At 43.9% G+C, this 20950-nt stretch overlaps 1 protein-coding gene across 1 annotated transcript; it reads right to left on the bottom strand.

Annotated features, from left to right (window-relative positions):
- Positions 1–1719: 1719 nt before the first annotated feature.
- Positions 1720–16803, bottom strand: LOC308313652 (arg8-vasotocin receptor-like). Its single transcript, XM_080760894.1, has 4 exons — positions 15894–16803; positions 10266–10447; positions 8388–8806; positions 1720–5171 (listed from the first exon to the last, which is right to left on the bottom strand). The coding sequence occupies exons 1-4, from the start codon at positions 16326–16328 to the stop codon at positions 4864–4866; spliced, it is 1344 nt and encodes a 447-aa protein (XP_080617020.1). The 5' UTR covers positions 16329–16803; the 3' UTR covers positions 1720–4863.
- Positions 16804–20950: the final 4147 nt, after the last annotated feature.

The raw sequence follows: 20950 nt of genomic DNA, 5'->3' as shown, positions 1-20950 counted from the left end.
AAGTTCTCTCTGGTGAGCGCAAGCTGCATTCAATAGCCAATTACTGACAAACTGTACATGGGATCAATGTGTATTTGTTTCCCTCCTAAAAGTAGACATTCAGGGCTTTCATTCAGTGTGTAGTATGTATATGATATTATTTGTGTTCATTTTTATATCTGTCTGTCAATGTCTGTCAACTTCAACCTTCCATATCTCTGCTGTTTTTTCAAGCGAGCAGAGTGCAGGCAAAAGCAGGTGTTAGAAAAAGGTCAATATCTCCAGAATGGAAGATGGTAAAATCATGATTTTTGTTTAAAATTGAAGTGGACAAGTTAGGCTTTCTTTTGATTTATCTCGCTATAAGAGGCCCCTCGCTGTGGGCCCCTAAAAAGTTCAAAAGTCCAATGTTAATCGCTTAGCACCACCAGGCCTGAGCTCACTTTAAACTCTAGCATACAAAGTGTTAAACAATTTTTTGCACAGTTGATCTTGGGACCTGTAGCTGACTAGAAATGACTTTCCTGACTTGTTTAAGTCTATTATTCGCTTTTTCAGATCCATGCTGAGCTCCTTTGACTTTCCCATTTTATTGTTTGTGGGTTGTGGCCAAACGAGCCCTAAATAAGGCTCAGAGAAGTGAACAGACCAGAAGTAGTCAATCATAATCACTCAGTTTAAGTTAAGAGGCCATGCCACAAAGCTAATTTGATTGACACAACTTTCTACATGACCATATGGGACATAATATGTATGCTGTATGTATATTTATGAACCAGCAGATTTGGTCACATTTTCAGAAAACCATTAAACATTCATAAAAATACAAATAAATTCAAGATTTTTTTGTATGACTAAGAAGTATTTGCTCCAATCAACCCATCACAGAAAAATAAGAGTTGAACAAATTATTGGAAAGGCAGGACTATCATGACAGTATGTCCTTTACAAACGTATGTAAACTTTTGATCACAACTGTAAATAAAAAATCACACCCGTGTGAAGTGAGTGGTGCAACTCCGTGTGTGTGTGTGTGTGGGGGGGGGAGGGGGGGTGGCGGAAGCTCCAGACCCACAGGAACGCACCCAGGGTACCGGCCCCGATTCCGGCAAGCCGCCCCGTGTCCGAAACGTCTGAGAAATGACAGAGTTACGTAACGTAAGGGGAGCGGTTGCAATCACTCACAAATCATGCAGAGGGACATACAATGCGTGCTGTATGTATTAGTGTCTTGAATCTCTGTGGTCCACTAAACTGCGGTCATCTCTTTCCAGGAATTACTTGCTTTTTTGTTTTGTTTTTCCCCCTCTCTCTCTCTCTCTCTCTCTCTCGATGTTAAGCCTTATTCATAAGCTAATCGCAAACATGTGCGCACACAAAGTGTGTTTACAATATCGCTGCTGTCTGGCAGAGAAACCTCATCTCCATAATTCAAACTTTTAAACACGATAAAAGTCACAGAGCCACAATAACCAGATTTGCATAAATCACTTTTATTTACAGACATTTTATTTACAAACATAAAAAAGTGCCTTTCTATGTACAGTACAAGTAGGATGTGTATGCACTCATAAACCTATAAACATTATGCATAATCAACATATAAACAATATATACTTTTTCACTGTAATTTATTAATTTTGTTGTGATTGTTTTCTTTGTATTGTCACCAGCACTGTGTCACCTGTTTACTGCATAGCATATTGTTGTGTGTAGAGGGTTTAATCAATTTTGGGTGGGAACCCCTTTTGGTGTTGGCATTGTGTTATGCTTTAGCTATTGAAAAATAGCAGATCTACAAGCTCATAGCGCGCCACCGAGTGGCGCGCTACGAGCTTGTAGGTCTGCTATTTTTTGAAAAATCGAAGAACCACTGACATGGAAACATAGCTTTTTCAGAAAACTGTCAGGATGTAGAAGAACATTTTTAGAATCTGATCTCAGGTCAGAACGGGTTAAGTCAGTGGGTTTCCGACCCGTGGCCTTTTCACATCAAGGTCCATTATTTATTTGCACGGAGAGGCTTAAAATGATGAGATTTAGCCTCTCAGACCCATGAAGACTGGCTGGGGAATATGCTGTTGTCGTTGGATAAGACTTTGTCCACAATTCCATGCTGTTGATGTCGGTACCGTTAGGAGAGACGGCAGGCATGATGTGTAACAATAATGTAACTCCAAATGGACCCTTAGTTACGGAACCATTTGGTTTAGTTTTAAACCCATTAGTAAGTTAAGTGTTGTGTTCCAGTCCTTAAGTTAAGGTACAACGAGGTCTTGAAGCTTCTGCAGTTCCACATGAAGTCAAAACACACACCCTCAATGAAGCAGACCTCCGGAAGCGCTTTGACGCAGTTTTTTTTGTGGAATGTGAGGGCTTTCCCCCCCAGCCATTGTTTCTCGTGTTTCGTGTGTGTGTGTGTGTGTGTGTGTGTGTGTGTGTGTGTGTGTGTGTGTGTGTGTGTGTGTGTGTGTGTGTGAGTGTGAGTGTGTGTGTGTGTGTGTGTGTGTGTGTGCGCGCCTGCGTGCCTACAAGTTTGAACATCAGCAGTTTTGACTAGACTTTGTTGAGACACTTTTGAACCTGGAAGTAGGACATTAATCTACTGCAGAACACATATCGTTGCTGTTGTTTTTTCAGGTACATTAACGCCCTATACTGTAGCTCATAGCTACTGCAGCGCCACACAAAAGCACTTCCTGTACGGTACAGTATACTGCCTGCTGATTTATGGGGATTTAGCAAATCTGTGATTTCAGCAATATAGGAACTCCCAGATCATAAATCCAGTTGGCTACAGTATTATATATTATACTGGTTTTGGCTATTCATCTAAACTAAAGCATTGTTTCACAAACCTTTTTAACTCGAAACCCCAAAGAGAAATTTGTCTCCCTGTGGATCCAAACTAGTGATTATAGCCGACCGTGAAGCGTATAGAGTAGACTGTATGTATATCATCTATTTACACACATTTATCACATTCATGGAATTTATTTGATTTCCTATTAGAAAATAGATGAAATTCTGTTGAAAACAATATCGTAAAAGACAAAAGATATTTGATATGTTATGTATTTTCTCGTGACCCAAATGGGCGCGCGACCCAAACATTGCGTCCCAACCCAGTGCTTCATGGGGAAAAAGCTGATGTAAACTGACGAAGACTATTAACATAAAGAGACATATACCTATAAAGAATAAAACAACATATATTTTCTGTGGGACTAAATATATACAGTATGTTACAACACATTAACATTCCTCATAAAGCCTTTTCAGTATTCACAGTATTGTCCTTAAACTTTGTTACATTTTAAAGGCAGCTCCATCTGCCTCAGGGGTGTGTGTGTGTGTGTGTGTGTGTGTGTGTGTGTGTGTCACTTTCAGTAGTGTCCATTTTGAACCTAATATAAGCATTCATATTCTGGGGTGGGGTTAGGGTCGATTCATACTCCTATTTTAGAGCCGAATAAAAGTCGGTTCGGCGCTGTAGAGCCTACAATGTGACGTCATTTGAGGTTCGGGGGGGCGGGTACCGTCCTAAAGTCGTCTCTTCGGTGCTACTGAAATTTTCTGACGAGCCGAAATCATTTCGGCACTACAGCGCCGAAACAGGAGTATGAATCGGCCCTAAGATTAGCCATTCATTCAATTCATTTGAGGATCAGATCAACAGCAGTTATGAGAATGAAACCCAGGACTAATGGAGTTAGGCTATAATGCTATAAGAGCAAGTGTCGCTCTGGATTAAGAGCGTCTTTGCTAAACCTAAATTGTAATTGTCATCACGAACCATTGATCATTCATTTGAATCATCCATGTGGAGGAAGGTCTTACTCTTATGTACGGAAAGTAGGCCGGACTAATTTGACCTTTCTGTTTCCTGTCAGGTTGTGTTAATTCTACATGAAGAAAGCACGCACGACTCCGACTCGTCTCCATCTCATAGATCAATTTACGGGGTGCACAAGTCCTGACAAACACTCTAAAACCAGACAATACCAGCACTTATGTATTGTTTCATTAGGTATAGGTATGGTATGCTATGCTGCACACAAACAGCACAACAACCAACCCGTTTCGGCGTGAAGCCAACACTGACGAAGGCTTCACGCCGAAACACGGTGGTTGTTGTTGTTGTGTGTGTGTGTGTGTGCCCTGCAACATACTATAATGAAACAATAAACAAGTGCCTTTAAGGACAGTTCAGTGAGTGCTGGAATTCTCATATTGTGTTGAACGACCGACAACTGGAAGTCAATGCCCACAATTGCCCATGTGTGTGGTGTTAGCATTACGTTATGCTTTAGCAATTTAAAAATAGCAGATCTACAAGCTCGTAGCGCGCCACCGAGTGGCACGCTACGAGCTTGTAGGTCTGCTATTTTTGAAAAATCGAAGAGTGACTGTCATAGAAGACATTTTTAGAATCTGATCTCAGGTCAGAATGGAAAACTGTCAGGATGTAGAAGACATTTTTAGAATCTGATCTCGGGTCAGAATGGAAAACTGTCAGGATGTAGAAGACATTTTTAGAATCTGATCTCAGGTCAGAATGGGTAAAGGCCACTGGCAACTCGTCGATATATTCCCATTCCCATGCGGGCGGCAGTGGCTCAGTGGTAGAGTGGCCGGTAGAACGTCCGGATGGGAAAACCGTTCCCAGTTCCCAGTTCGATCCCTGCATGTGGGCTGCCCCAGAGTCAGTGCCGGAAGTGCCCTTGAGCAAGACACTGAACCCCTAATTGCTCCCGATGATGAGCAGGTTGGTTGCCTTGCATGGTTTCCTCCGCCCTCAGTGTCTATATGAATGGGTGAATGTAATGCACAATCTATGTGTAAAGCGCTTTGGATAAAAGCACTTATGAACCATTCCAAATGTCACTCTGCCTGTATGGACGGAATGGAGGACTTGGGCGAGGGGTTGTTGTCCAGCTCCCTCCAGGTTCCCAGGGAGCCCGAGGGGCTCCGGTTGGTGGTCATCCTGGTCAGCAGCGTGGTCCTCCGCAGGCTGCTGTCCGAGTCCTCCTTCTTGAAGTCCTGGTTGTTGACGCGGCGGCAGCAGCAGTGGAAGCAGTGGCTGAAGTCCTGCAGGAGGTGGCCGCTGAAGATCATGTAGATCCACGGGTTGCAGCAGCTGTTGAGACTGGCCAGCAGCGCAGAGAGAGTCACCGCCGTGTTCTCTGACTCTGAGGGAGAGAGAGAGAGGAGAGAGTGACTACCGTGTTCTCTGACTCTGAGGGAGAGAGAGAGGAGAGAGTGACTACCGTGTTCTCTGACTCTGAGGGAGAGAGAGAGGAGAGAGTGACTACCGTGTTCTCTGACTCTGAGGGAGAGAGAGAGGAGAGAGTGACTACCGTGTTCTCTGACTCTGAGAGAGAGAGGAGAGCAGAGAGTCACTGTCATGTTCTGACCCCGAGAGAGCGAGAGAGAGAGAGAGAGAGAGAGAGAGGAGAGCAGAGATCAGACAGAGTGACCGCCGTGTTCTCTGAGTCTGATAGAGGAGGCAGAGGAGAGAGCAGAGAGTCACCGTCGTGTTTTGACTCAGAGAGAGAGAGGAGGCAGAGAGGAGAGCAGAGAGTGACCACCTTGTTCTCTGACTCTGAGAGAAAATAAATAAAATAAGGGCAGTGTGGTTCTCGCCACGCCCCCATTTGAAAAGGTTTAGTGCCAGGGACCCCCAGAAGAGAACCTTTTGTGTTAAAAAAGAACATCTGAATTCTAGATTTGTCAAAAATGATGTCAAAAAGTGGTTACTAATTGTATGGTTGGCAAGAAATACAGGTGATTGTGTGAAACAATGACAGCATGCAGGCTATGTTGAAAGATCTCATGGTTTCGGTGCACAAAAACCTTGTGGTTTAAAACACCTCTGCCTTCTGTTGTTGTTAGTAATAGTTACCCTGAGTATATTCTATATTCCCTAGTAGTTATTATCTGTCCGAAACATTGGTTTCTCTGTGTCCTCGTTAAACCTTTGTGTGATAGAGTGATATATAGCTGGGATCCATGGCAGTGATCCAGATGGACAATTCACGATTCTCATACTGCGATCTCCCCTTTTACAGGGTACAACATTGGCAGCTATATGCATGTGCGGATATACTTTTTTCCCCCTTCATTTTGTTAGTATAGTGGTTAGCCTCGTTCCCAGCCTCACCCATCATCTGCGAAGAGAAAAGTCTGCTCACAACCTCATGCAGAGTGTGTCCAGCCGGGGTGTGTCGGGCCGGAACATCCGTCGGTTGTATATTTTATATACAACATTGTTATGTTATATACAACACTTGTTTAATTCACACGGAGAAGGTAAACATTATGTGTAGATTTGTCAACGTAATTTCCTTGAGCGCTACCTCCGCCCCAAATAAATCCTGCTATACTTCTAGTTGACCACCAGTAGTAGGAATATACACGGAAGCACCCGGGAGGAAGTGGACTAAGAAAGGAGAGGAGCTACACCCGAGTTCCTGTTTCTACACTAAAAGCAAAACACACCCGTGTGAACTGAGTGGTGCAACTCCCCTCTCCCCTTCTCCCCCTCTCTCTCTCTCTCTCATTAGCAGGCAACAGTGCAGCACTATCTCTCTCTCTCTGTTTCTGACTCAGCAGCGCCACTTTTTCCCCTACTGGTACTCATAGTCACGTACATAGGTTAACACGGACATTGCTGTTGCTGTTCCTTGGAGTGGTTGCACCACTCAAAAAGCAGCTTGAGGCAAAAACTAGGAAACGTCTCTTTTTTTTAAAGGGGCCCCTTATATGCCCAGCTGTGAGTTTGTGTGAATGTTTGCAATGATTTGATTGGCTGATCACCCCATAGCGATGATTTGATTGGCTGACCAAAGTACATATTAAGGATATAAAGTAGGGATGGAGCTCGTTCATTTTTATTGATAACGAGCACCTTATCGTTCAGGCTTATCGACGAGCATTTTATATTTTGTGGAAAGACGGGAGACAATAAATTCTGAACGGAACCAAATATCTTTTACTATAAGGGCCTTCAATTTATTTTCATGATGTCATGCACCGCTATGCTCGATAACAGGCTTCATAATGCGTCCAAAGCTTAATGATAACGGGTACTCCACTCCATTGCCTAGCAATGTTCAGGTACAAGTTCAGGTTCAGGTTTCTTTGTCATGTGTATAGATACAGAGTATAAATACAATGAAAATTATTTTGCTCAGAGCACTCTCAGTCTTACATACACAGGACATAAACAAACATCTATAATGCAAGAAAAAGACAAAACAGTGCAATACAGTTCAAGGTCAGCAGCCTGACTGCCTGGGGGTAAAAAGTGTTACTGAGACGGGTGGTACGTGATTTGATGCTCTGGTAGCGTTTTTTGGAAGGGAGTGGTTTGAACAGGGTATTCAAACTGTGTGACCCTGGCTGGGTCCGTCCGAGCACGCAAATAGAGTTCTTTCCACCACAAAGTGTCACTGTTGCGCAGCATAACACACACACACACACACACACACACACACACACACACACACACATTGCTATAACGACACCACTCACCGTCCCACTGGAAGCTCTCGTCCCACACAGACCACATCCATAACAACACTACTCACCGTCCCACTGGAAGCTCTCGTCCCACATCTATAACAACACTACTCACCGTCCCACTGGAAGCTCTCGTCCCACACGGACCACATCTATAACACTACTCACCGTCCCACTGGAAGCTCTCGTCCCACACAGACCACATCCATAACAACACTACTCACCGTCCCACTGGAAGCTCTCGTCCCACACGGACCACATCTATAACACTACTCACCGTCCCACTGGAAGCTCTCGTCCCACACAGACCACATCCATAACAACACTACTCACCGTCCCACTGGAAGCTCTCGTCCCACACAGACCACATCTATAACGACACCACTCACCGTCCCACTGGAAGCTCTCGTCCCACACGGACCACATCTATAACAACACTACTCACCGTCCCACTGGAAGCTCTCGTCCCACACGGACCACATCCATAACAACACTACTCACCGTCCCACTGGAAGCTCTCGTCCCACACGGACCACATCCATAACAACACTACTCACCGTCCCACTGGAAGCTCTCGTCCCACACGGACCACATCCATAACAACACTACTCACCGTCCCACTGGAAGCTCTCGTCCCACACGGACCACATCCATAACAACACTACTCACCGTCCCACTGGAAGCTCTCGTCCCACATCCATAACAACACTACTCACCGTCCCACTGGAAGCTCTCGTCCCACACGGACCACATCTATAACAACACTACTCACCGTCCCACTGGAAGCTCTCGTCCCACACAGACCACATCCATAACAACACTACTCACCGTCCCACTGGAAGCTCTCGTCCCACACGGACCACATCCATAACAACACTACTCACCGTCCCACTGGAAGCTCTCGTCCCACACGGACCACATCTGCACGATGAAGAACGGCGCCCAGCACACGATGTACGCCAGCACGATGACGAAGGTCATCTTCACCGTCCTCAGCTTGGCCCGGGAGATGGTGGTGACGCTGCTGACCGAGTGCTTCCCGATCAGCCCCACCTTCTTGGTGGCGTTGGCGTTGGAGGAGGATCCCCCCGCCCCGGACCCTGACGACGGTGCCCGCGGCGGCCGCGTCTTGTAGCGGACGTTCTTCCAGATGCTGTGGCAGATCAGGCCGTAGCAGAGCATCAGCACGGCCACGGGCACCAGGAAGATGCCCACGGTGATCCAGGTGATGTAGGCCTTCAGGCCCCAGGGCCCCACGAAGTGGCCCCAGCAGTCGAACACCTCGGAGCCGTGCTTCACCTCGCTGGTTGGTTGCAGTGGTGGAAAGAAAGTACTTGTTTTACTTAAGTAAAAGTACCAATACTGCAATTTTAGAGCTACTTCTACTAAAAGTACGGAATTTAAAATGTACAAAAGTACTCATATTGCAGAATGTCCCAATTCACAAGTTATCAATGTGTATACAAAGTCTATTGATCTACAAGCTTGTGAGCTTGTTCCAGAGCAGTTCCAGAACGGTACATACAATACAAATTATACAACAGGTCGTTTCGAGGAAGCAATCTGATTGGTTGAAACAGCCTTCTAGCCGTGGTTCAAACGAGCACCACTCCACACCTAATCAAAACAAATAATTCAGCTGCTCTGTTTTCCCAGAGCGCTAGCAAACTCGGTGGCTATAGGCTAGCTAGTTTCTTGGGACATTTGTGGTCGTAGTGACTATACATCTGTCATTCATTATTTTTTAACTGCATGTATAATTGCAATATTACACTCGAGGGTGTGGTTTAACGTGATTAATGCCACGACAGTGATGCGGTCAGGAACGAGACGTAGTCGCGTTCCGCAAGCATCACTGAATGCTTACACCCTCTTGTGTAATATTGCTTAAATCTGCTATACAGTATGTATAGGATAAAAGCACTGTAAGGCTTGTTTTGTCAGGGTCCTCCATTTTCAATTCATCAACACATTATACATACAAATATACACATCTATAAAAAAATATATACAAAATATATCATCAAATGCACAATTAGAAAAATCGTGAACAGTGTAAAAAAATAAAGGGGGGGCAGTTTAAAATTGCAGCTGCCCGTTAAGGGCTCTTTGAGAGCGGTTTTATAGGAGGCTATGGATTCACATTTCTTAACGGCTGGTGGTAGGGCGTTCCACATTTTAGTGCAGGCATAGAATTGTGTGAAATTACTTTAACCCCTTTAGTTTGAGCCGAATTTGGGTTGAGAGTGGTTTGTGGAACTCCCTCTGGTGGTGTGACTGTGTGTGAGTGTGGACTTCGTTGACATCAAGGACGTATTTTGACGGGTATAGCGAATGTCGAAGACCCAGGGCCCATATTGCAAGTTGTCAACCCTAAGCCATTCCAGCCCTATTAACACATTATGTGCCCTTTCATGTTTTCAAAATAGCGAAGTGGGGTGTCCACATTTAGACCCACATTTTGAAAAAATTAATAAAAAGACATTTTTTTTTTTACTATTTTGAAAACATTTTTGAATAGTTCAACTAGCCAATCTACATTGACACGTTCTGAGCTTGTAGACTGGCCATTTTAACTATTCAAAAATGTTTTGTAAAAATAAATAAAAAGGCAAAGAAGTTTAGGGATAAGGGGTTTAGCGGTGACGAAAAGGGAGCCCTACCATGCGTTAGTTCCTATAGGACGTCTGTGGACATCTTGGGCATATATTGTGTTAAAATGAGCGGGGGTGAGGTGGGTTCTGTGAGTATCGTATCCTGACCTGAGGGAGAAGATGAAGTACTGCGGCGTGCTGAGCGCCGCGCTACACGCCCAGGTGGAGGCGATCATGACGTAGGAGCGGCGGGTGGACTGCTGCAGGGTCTTCAGGGGGTGGCAGATGGCGATGTAGCGGTCCAGCGTCATCATCACCATCATGTAGGTGGAGGCGAACATCCCCATCACCTGCCAGCAGGGGGCGGAGGAGAGCATACTGTAAAGAGCCGTTATGACCTAATGTTGTCCTAATTGACAGTGTCACTGCAGCTTGGTCAATGTCAAGGCCAGCCCATGCAGGTATTTAACCAGGCTCCTGATCAGGCACAGGTGTTGCCATGTGGGAGAGGCAAACAGTTTTTAGACCAATGTGACGCCCAAGTCCCTATACTCGGGTGCTACTGCTGTGATATTGGTCACTATTATCACTAGCCTGTGGTCCACCTATGCTTTCTATGGCATACCGGGAGAATCATTCTAGACGCAGCTGCGCGACATGAGTCTAATTAATTAGAGTGACAGACGGAGAGAGGAGTGTGTGTGTGTGTGTGTGTGTGTGTGTGTGTGTGTGTGTGTGTGTGTGTGTGAGTCAATTTAACAAAGGTGCAGACAATCAGAAATCAGCTGAGTGATCGACGTTTGCGCTACTGTATGCCGAATTGAAGTGGACTCAGACCCAGACTTTTTTTTTTTCTCCCTGGAAATATAAACGCCTGTGTTTCCGAGGCTACTATATCACATACTGTACACAATATTGGTGATATCAGTTTCTGGAGCACATGTCTGAACTTCCTCTGCAACCAGTAGGACCCAAGTAGTAGTAGGACTTGGGCGTTACACTAACCAAGTACACTTAACTTGTACTTCACTTGAGTATTCACAATTGCCAATATTTTTTACTTCTACGCCACTATACGTACATCTCAGAGACAACTATTGTATACTTTTACTGCACTACATTTATTTAAACAGCTTTAGGTACTTAGTTACTTATTAGATTTGGATTACACACATTGCTAGTGGAGTGGAGTACCCGTTATCATTAAGCTTTGGACTTATGAAGCCTGTTATTAAAACATGCATCCTCCCCTTCAGCCCTGTATAGATCTTATTATAAAGCCTGTTATTAAAACATGCATCCTCCCCTTCAGCCCTGTATAGATCTTATTATAAAGCCTGTTATTAAAACATGCATCCTCCCCTTCAGCCCTGTATAGATCTTATTATAAAGCCTGTTATTAAAACATGCATCCTCCCCTTCAGCCCTGTATAGATCTTATTATAAAGCCTGTTATTAAAACATGCATCCTCCCCTTCAGCCCTGTATAGATCTTATTATAAAGCCTGTTATTAAAACATGCATCCTCCCCTTCAGCCCTGTATAGATCTTATTATAAAGCCTGTTATTAAAACATGCATCCTCCCCTTCAGCCCTGTATAGATCTTATTATAAAGCCTGTTATTAAAACATGCATCCTCCCCTTCAGCCCTGTATAGATCTTATTATAAAGCCTGTTATTAAAACATGCATCCTCCCCTTCAGCCCTGTATAGATCTTATTATAAAGCCTGTTATTAAAACATGCATCCTCCCCTTCAGCCCTGTATAGATCTTATTATAAAGCCTGTTATTAAAACATGCATCCTCCCCTTCAGCCCTGTATAGATCTTATTATAAAGCCTGTTATTAAAACATGCATCCTCCCCTTCAGCCCTGTATAGATCTTATTATAAAGCCTGTTATTAAAACATGCATCCTCCCCTTCAGCCCTGTATAGATCTTATTATAAAGCCTGTTATTAAAACATGCATCCTCCCCTTCAGCCCTGTATAGATCTTATTATAAAGCCTGTTATTAAAACATGCATCCTCCCCTTCAGCCCTGTATAGATCTTATTATAAAGCCTGTTATTAAAACATGCATCCTCCCCTTCAGCCCTGTATAGATCTTATTATAAAGCCTGTTATTAAAACATGCATCCTCCCCTTCAGCCCTGTATAGATCTTATTATAAAGCCTGTTATTAAAACATGCATCCTCCCCTTCAGCCCTGTATAGATCTTATTATAAAGCCTGTTATTAAAACATGCATCCTCCCCTTCAGCCCTGTATAGATCTTATTATAAAGCCTGTTATTAAAACATGCATCCTCCCCTTCAGCCCTGTATAGATCTTATTATAAAGCCTGTTATTAAAACATGCATCCTCCCCTTCAGCCCTGTATAGATCTTATTATAAAGCCTGTTATTAAAACATGCATCCTCCCCTTCAGCCCTGTATAGATCTTATTATAAAGCCTGTTATTAAAACATGCATCCTCCCCTTCAGCCCTGTATAGATCTTATTATAAAGCCTGTTATTAAAACATGCATCCTCCCCTTCAGCCCTGTATAGATCTTATTATAAAGCCTGTTATTAAAACATGCATCCTCCCCTTCAGCCCTGTATAGATCTTATTATAAAGCCTGTTATTAAAACATGCATCCTCCCCTTCAGCCCTGTATAGATCTTATTATAAAGCCTGTTATTAAAACATGCATCCTCCCCTTCAGCCCTGTATAGATCTCGGCCATGTGAAAATAGCCGATCTACAAGCTCACACTGCAAAAAGAGGTTGAGCATCAGCAATGGTTTTCAGTGGAGTGCTAAACCCAATTCCATGCAGTATACATAAAAAAATAGGAATTAAAAAAATCCAAAAAGGTAGCACATCCAAAAATGTAATAAATGGCGGAAAAAACGCTTAATTGTGCTTTTGGGCTATGCAGCCTTCATCAGAGCATGAACTATGGGAGTATTTCTATGCAGTATTGGATACTTTTATTTAAGTGTCTTCCTCCACTGCCTGGAGGGGTGGAGGAAGACCGTAAATCAAGCTGTATCGTTGACGCAATATCAACATGAGAGAAAACATACAGGTTGGTCTTCCCTCAGAGAGAGTATAGGCACTGGTATCAGTTTATTCTTAAGGCTATCGATGGGAAGTTATAATTTATCACACTGCTGTTAGCGTGGGAAAACAGCACATGATAGCCTACCTGACTCCTGACAACCGGCGTGTGACAACCGGTGTTACACTTCAGTCTGAACTGGGAAAACCTGCTTTCTGAATTGATGCTCCCGTTTAAAAGAAAGAAAAAATAAGCTTAATAACCTGATCTTATAAATCTTTCTACCTCACTATGTAACTGTTTTATAGGGGGGGGATAAGGGCTTATGTGGGGGGCCAATAAGGGCTTAAGGGCGGGGGCCAAATAGGGCTTATGTTGGGGCCAATAAGGGCTTATGTGGGGGGCTAATAAGTGATATAATTCCACTATCATAATAAATTATACTTTTAATGTGCTGGCTGCCATCAGTCAGTTTCCGTTTCAGACTAATGAGAACCTATTGCTTATTTTACTGTCCAATGACATGAAATGGCACAAGGGACGAACTCCACAAAAAGACCACCCCCAAAAATCGGCGCGCCCACATAATATGTGCCCTTTTCTGGGGTTTGAGCCCCTGCCCCCTCAGTGCTCTCTGCACGGCCCTGTTGTTGATGTTTGTGTAATCAGCATTGCAAGTTTAAAGGGACACTTCACCCTTTTTGCAAAAAGATATATGTTAATGACGTTTAGAAGCTTTAGAACACTTTCCTGGGGGTCTTTATGTGTGTAATATGTGGTTTTAGATATTTTAGATTGTAGCAGTGAGCCTGTTGTCTCTGATGTCATGGACACTGGGCTCACTTCCTTCCTGGACTACATGTTGTCTCAGTAAGACAGCTCTCCCCCCTATCCACAAGGAGGAGCAGTGCACCAAAGAATTATGGGAATTGTATTCCAGGAAGTTAGTGAGACCAGTGTCCATGACATCAGAGACAACAGGCTCACTGCTACAATCTAAAATATCTAAAACCACATATTACACACATAAATAGCCCCAGGAAAGTGATCTAAAGCTTCTAAACGTCATTAACATATATTTTTTAGCAAAAAGGGTGAAGTGTCCCTTTAAAACCTCACGCTCTTTTGGAGAATAAAGGTTCCAATCACAGTACAGACGAGTCGACTATATGCGGCCACTCACTCACACAGAGCCCTGTTGGTTATCTTCCAGAAATAGCCGATCTACAAGCTCACTGTAAGAATAAAATAGGGCTTAGTAAGGTTAATGTATGTTTTGTTACTATACTGATACTAATCTAAAAATCTACAAAGTATCTATAACTAAAGTTTTTAAATGATTTGTAGTGGAGTGAAATATACAATATCTGCCTCTGAGATGTTGTGGAAGTAAATGAAGTATACTACAAAGTGGTTAAACATTCAAGTAAAGTAAAATGATGTCAAGATTGCACTTATACTGTAGCCTACAGGATAGCCTAATAAGTGATCATTCAGTTATAACTCCATATTCTGATCCTGAGCCTAATAATTGCTATAGAGTGTTTGTTCAGTAACAGTTTCCCATGCCACTCCACCAGCTCCACAGAAAATATGTTTTCGGATTGGGCTACACATTTCAGCCAATCGGGGAGAGAGAATTACCCGTTGTATCAGCTTTGATTCCATTACTGTTCCAGTTTTTATCTGTTCATTTATTTGTGTCACTTCCAATTTCAGTTGTTTATCGAGTTCTTTCTCCTTAGTCCTGATCTCGATTGATGCAGACCTGAAAATGCGATTTATCTTTAAAGAGCTATGTGGAGATTCCTGTTACTGAATATCTACACTTATTTCTTTAAATCACACCCGTGTGAATTAAGTGAGGGGCGCTCTTATGATTATACATCATCATACATCATCTCATGAACAACTGAATCTATGTGATTGGTTAACCGTTTGCTCGTCTACATAGGACGTACATTTTCCCTTCATTGTCAATGGAATTTAATGTTGGTGTTGCCAGGACGTACATTTTCCCTTCATTGTCAATGGAATTTAATGTTGGTGTTGCCACAAACTTACGTCATATTTGAGGCACATATGACCTAATTTCTCCTTTCATTGCCAATGGCAAATATCAGACGTGTGGGGACAAAAGCTGGATAAAAATCACACCTGTGTGAACTGAGGGGCGCTCGTATCATCGTACATCATCATGACGTAAAATAGACACTATTTTCTTGGACACGACACACGACACCTGACGTAACATTCTCCATTCAATTGTCAATTGTCATTCATTCCAACCACAGTGTGCTATAACAAATCATCTCCAAAGAGTTGGGGCCTCACCCACACCCATCTCATGAGTCAGTGGTCAGTGGTTTGGATTGAATGATTGAATACTTTATGGACAGTTTTCTAAAAGTACAGCGGCATGATTATATAATGATGCTATAAAAGGATAACATAAAACTCCCTGGGGGCTTATTGTCTCTCATTGCGGTTCATTAATTATTGGTGCAGTGGTCAGTGGTCAGTGGTTTTCATTGAATGGTTGAATACTTTTACTTGAATTTTGAACAGTTTTCAAAAAGTACAGCGGCATGATTATATAATGAGGGGGCTTATTGTTGTTGTTTAGTTAAGCCCTAAAAAAAGAAAAAAAAACAGTATCACTGACTTATTTAAGGTTAAGTCGGTGAGTTCTAAATCGATATATATATATCTATATTTCCGGACGGGTGCGTAGCCTACGCCTACCTGCAGGTGTTTGACTATCCTGCAGAGGAAGTCGGGTCCGTAGAAGCGGTAGGTGATCTCCCAGCACAGCTGCGGCAGCACCTGGAAGAAGGCCACCACCAGGTCGGCCAGGCTGAGGTGCTTGATGAACAGGTGCATGCGCGAGGCCTTCTTCTTGGTGTGGTACATGGCCACCAGCACGCTCACGTTGCCCACCACGGCCACCACGAAGCTCACCGTCAGCACGGTGATCTCCAGCTTGGCCACCTCCTCGTTGCGGGCGAACGGGTCCGTCTCGTTGCCGCTGCTGCTGTTCTTGTTGTTGGCGGTGGCATAGTCCTGGAGGGTGTAGTTGTCGTTAGGGGGAATTGTCGACGTCATCATCATCATCGGGTCATAATTGGCGAGCGTGAGTCCGTTCAGGAGCCGCGCCGTGTGGTTAGGACGACTGGGCATGCTGGAGCAATCCTCCCCTTGTTACGCGCAGCAGCGCGCCTTGCTCCAAGCGCGGTCTTCTCTCTATCTCTCTCTTTCTCTCTCTCTGTGTGTGTGTGTGAGTGGAACAACCTGCCTGTAGCCTATATGAGACCCAGCTCTCTCCGCTGGCTTCTGGAGACTGACTGACTGCCCCTTTTTACGCGCAGCGGCGCGCCTTGCGCCTTGCTCCAAGCGCTGTGTTGTCTCTCTCTCTCTCTCTACCTCTCTCTTCCTCTCTGTGTGTAACAACCTGACTTGAAGCACTGTCTGTACGGTATGTGAGACCCAGCTCTCTCCGCTGGCTTCTGGAGACTTTTTGGCGCGCAGCAGAGCGCCTTGCTCCAAGCGCGATGTTGTCTCTCTCTCCCTCTCTCTTTCTCTCTCTCTGTGTGTGTGTGTGAGTGAGTGAGTGTAACAACCTGACTTGAAGCACTGTCTGTCTGTATGTGAGACCCAGCTCTCTCTCTCCCTGCTGGCTTCTGGGGACTGACTGACTGCCCCTTTTTAAAGTCGAGTCAAATTTCACAGAGCTGGTGCGTAAATGCGCAGGCAGCCCAAAGACCGGCCCCCTCGTTCAGCAGACAGCCAGTCAGGGTGTGTGAAGCGGGCCCACGCCCACCCTGTGGATGACTAAGACTGTCAACAAAGCCGGGTTTAATTCCCAACCCCCCTTTTTAAATAAACATAAGACAGTTATCTTTTTTCCCTATCTTTAAAATTGTCTAGACGAAGAACCCTTTAGTTGAGCCAGAGATGAAGCAGGGACTCCCACGACATATTGGACTCATGTTAAATGTGTGTTTTCAGACATTTTTTAGGACTTGAATTAAACTTTGTAAACATAACCTTTGGCACCAGTAAGCCTATGTGGTCTGCTCATTTCCCCTCAACACCGAACCTCTTTGCCGGACATTATAGCCGAAAATAGCAGATCTACAAGCTCACAACGTCACGTGTCACAGGCGTGAGATGCGCAAAGTCCCTATATGGCGCAAGCAGTCTCTCTGAGGACCACCTATATAGCAGTCCCGGGGACCCCCTGTTGAGTACTCCTGGTCTAGGCCGTTCCTTCTCAAACCTTTTCATGTCAAGGCTCCTGTTCCTGGAAGCCAAAATTAATGTTTTGGACCTCCGTACTACAACAAGGCTTGTTTATTTTCCTTTCCTTTTTTCCCCTGGACCCCGCAGGCTTTGAGAAGCTCTGTTGTTGCAGCACCCTCCCTCCCTCCCTCCCTCCCTCCAGTGCAAACGGTTATAACGTCTGCTAGAGGTTAGGTGACAAGTGAGACAAACAGAAACACAGGTCTGGATCGTATTCTGAAAACATGTCGGGATAGTTCCAACATTAAATTGGTTCCCGAACAGCACGATTACCAGACGTCTTTCCCTCGTCACCTTCAATATAATGTTCCACTTTTTCATGCCCCCTCCACGCACGCACGCACACGCACACATGCACACACACACGCGTGTGCACACACACACACGCACACACACTTTCATAACTTTCAACACTTTCAATGCACTTTGTTTATCCTTTATCCCTTTCCAAACCTTTCTATTAGGAATGGACAACAAAATATGTGGTGCCGTGCAACCTGTTCCCCTTCCAGTTTGGCCAAAACGCAGTGGCCGCCGATGGCTGAGTGGTTAAGGCTCTTATACTGTATCACATAATTATATAGACTCTAAATGCGTGAGTCGCAGGTTTTGATTAGCGAACCCGACGGCCTGTGCTGCGTACGTACGTGTGACTTCCATGTCTCTCTCGCTGTTTCGTGTGTCACACTCTACATAATCTTGCGTGGCCAGACATCTATATATTCCACAATCTCAGAATGCTATATATAGTCTATAGGCTGCAGCTCCCCAGAATCTGTGTGAGGAAGCTGAGATTTCCGTTCACAGAAAATGTATTTGAAAAATGTCCATTTCTGCTAAGCATTTATGCAAGCTATTATATGCTTAGATGATTTATTATTTATATTAGGATAAATGTGCGCGACTGCAGAGATGGAAATGGGAAGTGAGGATGACGGAGGAGGCTTATTCACATCGCTTATCCCATTCTGACCGGGAACCCGTTTTGGTGTTAGCATCATGTTATGCTTTAGCTATTGAAAAATAGCAGATCTACAAGCTCATAGCGCGCCACCGAGTGGCGCGATATGAGCTTGTAGGTCTGCTATTTTTGAAAAATCGAAGAACGACTGACATTTTTTAGAATCTGATCTCAGGTCAGAATGGGTTAATCAGATCCAGTGTGTGTCCAGTGGAAACCTCGTATGAATCTGATCTCAGGTCAGAATGCGTTATACTGTATATTTCACACGCTGCCCTCCCCAACCTAAACAATAGACCGCAATGGAAACTAGAAAAAGTGCCCCTCGGGGCACAGGTCTCCACCAGTGCAGGTCAGGTTGTGGCCTCCTGGTGGCGCTATAATAGGCCAATGTGAAAAGGGGGACATTTCTTCTTACGCCTCGGATGGCAATTGGATGATTTGAGGCATTTTGTTCCAAAAATGTGTTTTGCAAAAATCCACCTGTTGGTGTCGCTATAACAGGCCAATGTGAAAAGGGTGTGGTATGTTCCTCAGCATAGTAGGAAAGTCTGTGAAAGATTTCACGTAAACTGCACGCTCCGTTCATGATTTGAGGCTTTTAGTTCAAAACGGGGCCAATCCTGCAAACTTTGAAAGCCGCAATGTTAGCCAATTAGGATGGAATATGAAATATCGGACAGATCTGTCATGAACACATGAGATAGAAGATACTGTGTAACGATTTGGACCAAATCTGGAGGAGTAATATCCAAAAACGTGTTTTACAAAAGTTGGCCTCCTGGTGGCGCTATAACAGGCCGTTATAATAATTATAACGGAGGTTCATCGTTGGCATCCAGGGAGTGTGTGTGGAAAATTTGGCGTTGACCGGGTTAGCGGTGTCGGAGATTAGCTGGTAACAGACGGACGGACGGACTCACACACGGACGGAATGCAAAACATACCATAGTTTCTCCCCATGCCTTCGCCCTGGTGGAGACAACAATAAGCCCCCCAAGGATTATGTTATCATTTCATAGCATCATTATATAATCATGCCGCTGTAAAAACTGTTCAAAAAGTCAAGTAAAAGTATTCAACCATTCAATGAAAACCACTGACCACTGACCACTGACCACTGCACCAATAATTAATGAACCGCAATGAGAATAACAATAAGCCCCCAGGGAAGTTTATGTTATCCTTTTATAGCATCATTATATAATCATGCCGCTGTACTTTTTGAAAACTGTCCATAAAGTATTCAATCATTCAATGAAAACCACTGACCACTGACTCATGAGATGGGTGTGGGTGAGGCCCCAACTCTTTGGAGATGATTTGCTACAGCACACTGTGGTTGGAACAATGGATCCCCTAAATAGAACCCGCTGTCAGGGGAGAGACGAGACTCTGAACAAAGCAAAACTAAAAGAAAACATTGGTGGAGGGTTTTATCCCATTTTGGCCTGACGTCAGTTTTCTGAATTACCTCATGTTTCAATCTATAATTAATGGCCACCGACCCCCATCTGAAAATATGTTGTTCCAGGGACCTTCCCAGGAGCAAAGATTTGAGTTAAAAACTTTCGCTCTGAAAGATATTCAAAGATTTGTGCCGCATTTTCACGATAGAAACAAATAATAGCAGACCTACAAGCTCGTAGCGCACCACTCGGTGCGATATATATATTTTTCTATAGAACACTTATGCCCTATCACAATAGTACAATATCCAAAATCACTGACTTAATAACATGATATGGATATGATATGATTGACACTATAGGGATGTCCTAGCCTGGCCCAGCCAACCTGCTTTCTGGTCTACAGGGCAGTGCTGATTTCGTCGACTAAAACTACGACGAAAAATGCTTGTCGACTACCTTTTTTCACTGAGGAAAACTAGATGGAAACTAAATAAAAACTAAGCCATTACTAAAACTAAGACTAAATGTATTGATAATTTTGTCAACAGATAGAAACTAGACTAAAATGTTAGGAAGGGACTAGTGGACAAGAGATCCAGTATAAGTACTAATTTTTCATTTGGTTGCATGCTAAAAATAGCTGATATACAAGCTCACAACACGTCGCAGCTTGACACGTTGTGAGCTTGTAGATCGGCTATTTCCAGCAAGTGTAAAATCAGTCATTATGAAAGCCTGCCAAAATACATTTTAGTCGACTAAATCAACTGTAGATTTAGTCGACTAAAATCTTATGACATTTAGTCGACTAACACTAAAACATGACTAAAATGTGACGAAAAAACTAAATTAAGTTTTATCCCAAAGACTATGACTAAACAAAAATAGAAATTTGATGCCAAAAACAATTAACCCTGCTACAGGCGTGGGCGCGCATGGAGCAAGCGCTGGAGAATATTGTTTCTCCGAATATATTCATGGCCGACCCCCTGGGGCGAAGGGACAGGCGATCTGGCTGCGTTCAGTGGTGGAGGAAATAAATTGTCTAAAATAATCCCCTGGGACACCCCCCCCCCCCCAACATGTTGCCCCTGCCCGCCGCTGACAGCTTCAGTGCAAATTGAAAG

Source organism: Protomyctophum bolini (genome assembly GCF_963924005.1).
Source record: "Protomyctophum bolini genome assembly, chromosome: 4".
Lineage (NCBI taxonomy): Eukaryota > Metazoa > Chordata > Actinopteri > Myctophiformes > Myctophidae > Protomyctophum > Protomyctophum bolini.
The sequence above is the reverse complement of the archived record's forward strand: the minus strand, read 5'-3'. Positions and strand labels throughout refer to the sequence as shown.